The 9311-nt window shown below is 48.8% G+C and overlaps 1 protein-coding gene across 1 annotated transcript; it reads left to right on the forward strand.

Annotated features, from left to right (window-relative positions):
* Window positions 1-1479: 1479 nt before the first annotated feature.
* Window positions 1480-2967, forward strand: LOC123058726 (transcription factor WRKY19). The gene is made up of 3 exons (XM_044481419.1): window positions 1480-1830; window positions 1910-2017; window positions 2090-2967. Exons 1-3 carry the CDS (start codon window positions 1568-1570, stop codon window positions 2535-2537), a joined length of 819 nt encoding a protein of 272 aa, XP_044337354.1. The 5' UTR covers window positions 1480-1567; the 3' UTR covers window positions 2538-2967.
* Window positions 2968-9311: the final 6344 nt, after the last annotated feature.

Here is a 9311-nt window from a genome sequence, read left to right on the forward strand (position 1 = left end):
CAAAAAAACCACCCGCGCTTGCGTGCGTTCCCGCCCGGCGCCGCCTACCCGCACTCATGCCGTTGTAGAACAGCCCTCCACATTGACGCTGGCGCTGAACTGATGCGACCTCTCACTGCTGACATTGAAGCGGCGCGTAGGCCGAGAGAGCACTGTCTGCTGCCCGCCCAGCTGAACACGCCTCCTCGCCGCATTCAAACGGCTACAAATTGTCCATCTCCCTCCATTAAACTCACCCATGTGCTGACAAATCTACTTCAGCCACACGTCCGTTCGCGAGCCGGCCGTCACTAAACATAATGTCGGTTGGCTCCAAGTCCGTCCGCTATTTAAGAAAGTCGCACCACACCTTCGCTCCCATCTCCTCCTTGCACCTTTTTCTCCGCACTCTCCACAGCATTCGGCAAGCAAGAATATGAGTTCCCCGGCATAAAAGTTGGCTGGGTGGTTGTTGTGCCCACTGGAAACGAGTCAGGATGCTCTTTGTTCCACCTCCCTCGACGCTCTAGGCCGTGCAGGCCAGCTCGCGATGGCGGAAGCTCCAAAGCGGCACGTGGTTTAGCAACTGCTCCAAGCCAGCTCGCCGAGGAGTGGTGACTTGCTCTAGGCCGGCACGCGGGGGAGCACGGCGACACAGACAACATTGCTGTTGTGGACGAGGTCGTGTCATACTGCTCCTCCATGCCCGCGGACGTGCCATCCGCCATCAACATTTGCGGAACAGTGCCCTGCCTGCTTTGCGAAGATCGACGAGGCGGCGGCCAGCACGTCCGCTCCCGCCGCCATCATCGGAAAAAAAGTAGAACAGGAGAGGCCACCGCTTGTGTCCCATGAATGTCACTACCGGGGCGTCGCCGGCGTACACAACTGGAGGAATATGCTTCAACTAGTGGGGAAGGGTGCCCTGCAGCTGAAGCATATTCCTTCGGTGCCACTCCGATGAGCGCCGCTGCCGAACATTGGGAAGCGGAGGCCCTTTGCGCTGAAGCACTTATCTTTGGGGCTCATGACAGTCCGGACATGGGGAAAACAATAGAGATCTGCCGTGACCGACCGTAGACTAGTCAAGGGTATCCTTGTCGTGGGAATAGATATCCGCCGGCGCCGGCCGTAGACTAGTTTTACCTTAATCCAGTTTGAATGAAGTTCATGCGATTTGTTTAAACAGTTTTTTAAATGTACGCGGATAGTGTTAGATGTCCGGCTCTGCTTCTACGTTCGCGGACCGGTCCCGTCGGCTGATGAATATTGGAGGAAATTTTGGGGGTGAGTGTTGGAGATGCCCTTATCTCTTGGCCTCACTTTCTCTTCGATCGGCTGCAAAGGGAAAGGAAGGGTTGAGCTCCGAGAGTGGACTTAGCTGTCGCGTAGGTCGCTCGGCCGCCTTCCATGCCCCTTCCCCGTTGGTTCCCTCGTCCTAGGTTTCTGGTATAAAGCACGATCCGGCACGACCCGCTGATTCATTCGCACTCACAAGCTCAGACACCCAAAAGCCAAAAAAAGTTGGTGCACGTACTGTCCTTTTCTAGTGCGAAGTTCGAGCTAGCAGAGCAGAGAGACTCTCGCCATGGCGCTGGCCACCCCGACAGCCGTGGTGCTGGAGCTGATGACCATGGGGCAACAGTCCGCGGCGCACCTCGGGGAGCTGCTCCGAGCAGCGTCCCCGCCCGTGCGGGCCGAGCACCAGGCGCTCGCCGCGGAGATCCTCCGCTGCAGCGACCGGGTGATCGCCGCGGTGAGCGCGGGCGCCACCGATAAAAAGAGGAAGATGACGGACCCTAGCGCCACATCCTGCCATCTTCCCTCGGCCGCCATGCCGTCCAAAAGAAGGTGCGATAGTTCAAATGAAAGATTTCCTCCACCCTTTGCACGAGCATGAGGGTTTGACAGGTTGCCGTCGATTTCGCAGGGTACGTGCTGCGGAGGCGCACATAGAGGTCCAGGCGCACACGACGGCGGACGGGTTCGTGTGGAGGAAGTACGGGCAAAAGGACATCAACGGAAGCAACCACCCGAGGTACGTACAGTTGAAAGAAATGCCCCTAATGGTCGATCAGAGCATATCCTGACGCTATTTTGTTGCATGCAGGCTCTACTACCGCTGCGCGTTCAGCGGCGAGGGCTGCGCCGCGACCCGGCGGGTGCAGCGGTCGCAGGAGGAGCCCGCGGCGTTCGTGATCGCCTACTACGGCGAGCACACCTGCGGAGCGGGCTTTGGCGACGCGTGCCAGCAAGGGGCGGCGACGGTGCCTCCTACCGTCGTCGACTCCGGCTCAAACGCTCGTGGAGCCGTTGGTGCCGTCGACTGGAACAGGGGCTCGCTTCTGCTGCCGTCGCTCCCAGCCGAGCACGGCGCACGCCGTCACGGCGAGGCGCCCGGTGACACGTCGCGGGGATGGTTGTCACCGTCGTCCTCGTCCTACTCGTCGGAGGTGGAACTTGGTGCTTCTTCTGTCGGGGAATTTCTCGATGGTAGCTTCGACTGGGAGTGGGAGACCGTTGTCAACTCCCTCCGTTTCGGCGATCTGCTTCAGTAAAGCTTAGGAGATGTCTGCCTCAGCTTGCGACACAACCTCACCATTTAGTGGACAGATCCGGAGTATATTTGCGTTCCGACATGAACGTGTCACCGTGTGCCTATAACCATGCCATGTCGCCACAGGGAACTAGTCGGGAGCATGATACCTAAGACAAGTCGGTGGGGTCTTTTGAGCATCCAAAACGTCACATATGCTGGGAGGGACGGCACGAGACGGTTATGGGCTATCCAGGTCGACCCGATCGTCCTAGGGCCTTGAGATTCGCTATAAGTGAACATGGAGAACGAGGAAGTTCTTTAAAAAACGAAGAACGGGAAAAAAGAAAATAAGATAGATAAAAGTGAAGGTAAAAATGATAAATTTATTTGTCAATTATGTGGTGTTTAATTGGTCGTGGTCTCTCATTTATATATGTGACAGATGGACTTTCCGTACAAAGAAAAAGACTCAAAAACCTGTTCAACAGGTCAAAACCTAGACTAACTCGGACAGAAAATCCGCAAAGAAATAGGACATGTTGGGATGAAATAGTTGAAACAGAGAATCCACTAAAGTCGGACATTGGGTCGGACATTTAAGTCGGAATTTCCAACTTGACTTTTCAATTTCTGTCTCTGACCATGCATCGGTTTTGAGGTTGTATGCCACTTTGGATTGAGATAATACAAAAGGCAAAGTTGTTCGCTTCGATAATATCAAGAATTTTCATGTTGAGGACTTTTGTGTTGAGAAAATAGAGTAAATAGGTAATTTTTTGATTAATTTAATCAAAAAATAATCGTGATTATGGCATGAAAGTATTAACGACATACTGATTGCGATCTAAATAAGCGCTTACTACGCATATAGTAGAAACATCTATGCACATAGAATGACATACTGGAGCGGGATAATCATGCTATACCCTCTAGTTGGCCAGTTGGCCGTAGCAGCGGCAGTGGCGACAGCCTCCTTCTGGTGAGCGGCAGCCTTCTCGGCGGCGGCTCCCTCGGCATTGATGGACATGATGACGACGCCGTGGACGCGGATGAAGTAGAGGAAGCGGACGAACGGCGGCGAGCAGTTGCGTATGAGACGCTCCCCAAAAACTTAATCATCCCTCTCATGTACATGATCTAGAGAGGCGGGATTTCGGAGGCCTGCTCTTTCGTCAACCGTGTACACGCTGAACGGGATGGGATCACCGGCGGCGGCAGCAGCGTGGAGAGACGTGGGTTCACTAGTAGAAAAAGGGTCAAACGTGAAGCACATTAGTGCCGGTTTGAATTTGAGCCGGCACTAATGTGTACATTAGTGCCGGTTCCAACGGCTAGCCGGGCCGCTCTCATTAGTACCGGTTCGTGGCGAACCTTTAGCACCGGTTCGTGCCACGAACCGGTACTAAAGTGAGTGGTGGCAGGATGTTGTCAGTCCGGGGGCCCTCCAGCACCTTTAGTACCGGGTCATATCACGAACCGCTACTAAAGGTCGTCCTACATAGACCCTTCCTCCACCCGAGCTCGCTCTGTTCTTCCCCTTTCCCCTCTCCTCTCTGTTCTTTTCCCTCTTCCTCTCAAGCTCATCACACATTTTGCCCAATTTTTTTCAAGATTTAAAGGCCCCCATCCATTCAAATGATCACAAAGGTTAACAACTTTATCCTTTCATCTCTCATTGCTAGATTAGCTCGTGCAATGCTTTATATAGTGATTGATTTTTGAGTTTAGTAATTTGGGGGAATTATATATATGTGCTAGTATTTGATTTATATGCAATTTGAGGTCAAAAATAACACTTAGTTTGCATATGTAGGTGTGCTTTACTTAGTGCCTTCTAAATCTCTGTCGTAACCACCGTCGATCGCCCGCAACGTCCCGTCGCCGGCACCACCTTGTGGTGAGCCTCTTTTTCATGAATGTTTTATATAAAAAATTGATGTTTGTGTGATTTGGATATATAGTTCCTCGTATAACTATCTTACCCATACATTGTTTGTTATACATAGTGCCATGGTTTTCATATCCATCCCCGTCGGCCCTCGTCCGGGTTATGATTCGGATGTGGTATATTCTCTTTTAAAACTATTCATTGCATTTCGTATTTATGACAAATTATGCCCATCAAGTTGACATAGATATTTGTATGTAGGAGGTAGTTGAACCGGAAATTCCAACCGACCATATTGTCGAGAGGTTAAATTTAGTTGAAAGAGAAAACGAGGATTTGAAGGAAAAATTGAAAAGAATTGAGGGGGAGAAGATGGAATTGGAGTTGCATGTTGCCGATGTCGTCGGTGATCACAAGATTAAGATGGAGAAAATGCGCTTGAAGATTAGAAAGATTAGAAAATATGCCATTCATAGTGAGGCTTGGTATCATTATGGTGTTGGATCAATTGTTACCTTAGTTGCGATCTTGATCGCATTTGTTGTTGCATTTAAATTCTTTAGCTAGAGAGTTATTTGTTTGTTGCATTTAAGTGTTGTATGATCTTTATGTATGAACTTTATGTATTGTATTAATTTAATGTTTTCGGTGCTGTGTATTGAAGATGAGCCGGCAATGGATGTACGATGACCGATGCTCTCCCGAGTTCATTAATGGCGTGCGTACTTTTCTGCTTGCGGCTGAGGCAAACAAGCGAGCGGATGGTTTTATGCCTTGTCCATGTGCTGGCTGTAAGAATGGTCACAATTACTCTACGTCAAGAACCATTCACGTCCACCTGTTTGAGTCCGGTTTCATGCCCCACTATAATGTTTGGACGAAGCATGGAGAAAGAGGGGTTATGATGGAAGACAATGAAGAAGAAGAGGACAACGACAGCTATCCTGGCCATGGGTTCCCTGAATACGATGATACAACAATGAGGGAAGAAGCTGAGCCGGTAATGCGGGAAGAAGCTGAGCCGGCAATGCGGTAAGAAGCTGAAGAAGAGGCATCGGATGAGCCCGTTGATGATCTAGGTCGGGCCATTGCCGATGCAAAGAGAAACTGCGCAAGTAATTTGGAGAAGAAGAAGTTGCAGCGCATGTTAGAGGATCACAAAAAATTGTTGTACCCGAATTGCGTAGGTGACAAGAAAAAGCTGGACACCATACTGGAATTGCTGCAATGGAAGACAGAGAATGGTGTATCTGACAAGGGATTTGGAAAGTTGCTGATAATGATAAAGGATATGCTTCCAAAGGACAACAAATTGCCCTAGAGTACGTACGAAGCAAAGAAGGCTGTCTGCCCTCTAGGGTTAGAGGTGCAGAAGATACATGCATGCCCTAATGATTGCATCCTCTACCATGGTGAGTGCGAGGATTTGAACGCTTGCCCGGTATGTGGTGCATTGCGCTATAAGATCAGCCGCGATGACCCTGGTGATGTCGAGGGCGAGCGCCCCAGAAAGAAGATTCCTGCCAAGGTGATGTGGTATGCTCCTATAATACCACGGTTGAAACGTTTGTTCCAAAACAAAGAGCATGCCAAGGCGATGCGATGGCATAGAGAAGACCGTAAAAAAGATGGAAAGTTGAGAGTACCCGCTGACGGGTCGTAGTGGAGAAAAATCGAAAGAAAGTACGGGAAGGAGTTTGCAGATGACGCAAGGAACGTATGGTTTGGTCTAAGCGCAGATGGCATTAATCCTTTTGGGGAGCAGAGCAGCAACCATAGCACCTGGCCTATGACTCTATGTTTGTATAACCTTCCTCCTTGGTTGTGCATGAAGCGAAAGTTCATTATGATGCTAGTGCTCATCCAAGGCCCTAAGCAACCCGGCAACGACATTGATGTGTACCTAAGGCTATTAGTTGAAGAACTCTTACAACTGTGGAATGGAACATGTGTACGTGCGTGGGATGAGCACATGGGGGAAGAATTTGACCTAAAGGCGTTGCTGTTCGTGACCATCAATGATTGGCCTGCTCTCAGTAACCTTTCAGGACAGACAAACAAGGGATACCACGCATGCACGCATTGTTTGGACGATACCGACAGTATATATTTGGCTAATTGTAAGAAGAATGTGTACCTGGGACATCGTCGATTTCTTCCGAGCAGGCATCCCATAAGAAAGAAAGGCAAGCATTTCAAAGGTGAGGCGGATCACCGGACGAAGCCTCGCCACCGTACTGGTGCTGATGTACATGATATGGTTAAAGATTTGAAGGTGGTCTTTGGAAAGGGTCCTGGTGGACAACCTGTTCCGAATGATGCTGACGGACGCGCACCCATGTAGAAGAAGAAATCTATATTTTGAGACCTGCCCTATTGGAAAGACCTAGAGGTCCGCTCCGCAATCAACGTGATGCACGTGACGAAGAATCTTTGTGTGACCCTGCTTGGCCTCTTGGGCGTGTATGGGAAGACAAAAGATACACCTGAGGCACGGGAGGACCAGCAACGTATGCACGGAAAAGATGGCATACATCAGGGTCATGCAAGCTACGCTCTTACCAAAGAAGAGAAGGAAATCTTCTTTGAATGCCTGCTTAGTATTAAGGTACCGTCTGGCTTCTCGTCGAATATAAAGGGAATAATAAACATGGCAGAGAAAAAGTTCCAAAACCTAAAGTCTCATGACTGCCACGTGATTATGACGCAACTGCTTCCAGTTGCATTGAGGGGGCTTCTACCGGAAAACATTCGATTAGCCATTGTGAAGCTATGTGCATTTCTCAATGCAATCTCTCAGAAGGTAATCGATCCAGAAATCATACCAAGGTTAGAGAATGATTTGGTGCAATGTCTTATGAGTTTCGAGTTGGTGTTCCCATCATCCTTCTTCAACATCATCACACACGTCCTAGTTCACCTATGCGAAGAGATTAACATTTTGGGTCCTGTATTTCTACACAATATGTTCCCCTTTGAGACGTTCATGGGAGTCTTAAAGAAATATGTTCATAACCGTGCTAGGCCAGAAGGAAGCATCTCCAAGGGCCATGAAAATGAGGAGGTCATTGAGTTTTGTATTGACTTTATTCCTGACCTTAAGCCGATTGGTGTTCCTGAATCACGGCATAAGGGCAGACTGGATGGAAAAGGCACGTTAGGAGGGGAACAAATAATATGTATGGATAGACATTCTCTCACTGAAGCACACTACACAGTTCTACAGAATTCCGCCTTGATGGCTCCGTATATGGATGAACACAAGAATTTGCTATGCTCCAAACACCCGGAGCGGTCTGATGACTGGATTACACGCGAACAAACCAGGAGTTTCGCCAGCTGGTTGCAGACACGTACCATGCATGACACCTCTATTAAAGATGACATGTACTTGTTGTCCCAGTTACCATCTTTAAATATAATGACTTTCAAAGGGTACGAGATAAATGGTAATACATTTTACACGATCGCCCAAGATAAGAAGAGCACCAACCAAAACAGTGGTGTCCACTTTGATGCAGAAACTAAGACGGGAAAGGAAACATATTATGGTTATATACAGAACATATGGGAACTTGACTATCGACGTGGTTTGAAGGTCCCTTTGTTTCGGTGCAAATGGGTCAATATGACACGAGGCGGGGTAACGGAAGACCCGCAGTACGGAATGACAACAGTGGATCTCAACAATCTTGCGTATGCAGACGAACCATTCGTCCTAGCCAATGATGTGGCACAGGTTTTCTATATGAAGGACATGTCTACCAAGCCAAGAAAAAGAAAAGATAAGGAAGCGAATGCATCGTACGATGACCAAAGCGGCACATAGTTCTTTCTGGGAAGAGAAACATCGTGGGAGTGGATGACAAGACAGACATGTCAGAAGATTATGAAAAGTTTGATGAAATTGCTCCATTCACAGTGAATATTGACCCGAGCATCCCGTTAAATGATGAAGGTTTTCCATGGTTACAGCGCAAAGGGACACACGCGAAGAAAAAGTTTCACACCCAAAGATCTAGGATGTGATCGGCTTCACTATCATCACTTTCTTCTATGTTTCACACCCAGGAGGGAATCTCTATAATAGTTAGGGTAGTTATGTGTTTTGGCATTCGAAATACGAAGAAATTTTATGTGCAAACAAATTCTTTCATGCCTTTACTGATTTTTAGAGTTAACTTATTCGCAAACTAGTGATTCACACTAATTTCAAATAATTCAAAATTTAAACTATTCAAATTTCAAAACTACGGGCACTAATAGAAAGTTTGTAATTTTTTGTACCTAAAGCAAAAATATTCACAAAGAAACTCTAAATACACAAAAAAACAACTCAAAAATAAATAATGCAAAAAAACTAAAAAAATCCGCCTACTGGGCCAGAGCGGCCTGCATACGACTAGAAACCCAACCTGTTGTTGGGCCAGGATGCAGGCCCGCAAAGGCCCAGTTGGCCCATAGGGCAGCACAAAACATGTAGGCCCAGTAGGCCTGCTTTGGAGAGAAGCTCGAGAGAGCTACCGCACGGGGGGTTATAAACCAGTGCGGACGCCCCTCGGCTAGCGAGGTGGGACTAAACTTGCCGCACCGCACCTGCGCCAGCGCACCTCTTTAGTACCGGGTGGTGGCACCAACCAGTACTAAAGGGGGGGGGGGCCTTTAGTACCCGTTGGAGCCACCACCCGGTACTAAAGGGGGTGCGCTTCCCGCCGCTTGGCCTGGCCAAAACAGGCCTTTAGTACCAGTTGGTGGCTCCAACCAGTACTAAAGGTCCATCCTATATAACTAAACGCTTCAAAAATTTCAGTTTCTCATCTGCTTCTTCTCCTCTGCCCCGTCGCCCACCGCCCCCGTCTCCATATCCCTCGTCGTCGCCCCCGTCGCCGCCCCATCCCCGTCGTT

Source organism: Triticum aestivum, chromosome 3A (genome assembly GCF_018294505.1).
Source record: "Triticum aestivum cultivar Chinese Spring chromosome 3A, IWGSC CS RefSeq v2.1, whole genome shotgun sequence".
NCBI lineage: Eukaryota > Viridiplantae > Streptophyta > Magnoliopsida > Poales > Poaceae > Triticum > Triticum aestivum.

Bases quoted from the DNA above. Each gene is read 5' to 3' on its own strand.
- LOC123058726 (XM_044481419.1), top strand. From the start codon at position 1,568: ATGGCGCTGGCCACCCCGACAGCCGTGGTGCTGGAGCTGATGACCATG. The intron at 1,831-1,909 runs GTGCGATAGTTC...TCGATTTCGCAG, and splicing joins GCCATGCCGTCCAAAAGAAG to GGTACGTGCTGCGGAGGCGC. The intron at 2,018-2,089 runs GTACGTACAGTT...TGTTGCATGCAG, and splicing joins AACGGAAGCAACCACCCGAG to GCTCTACTACCGCTGCGCGT.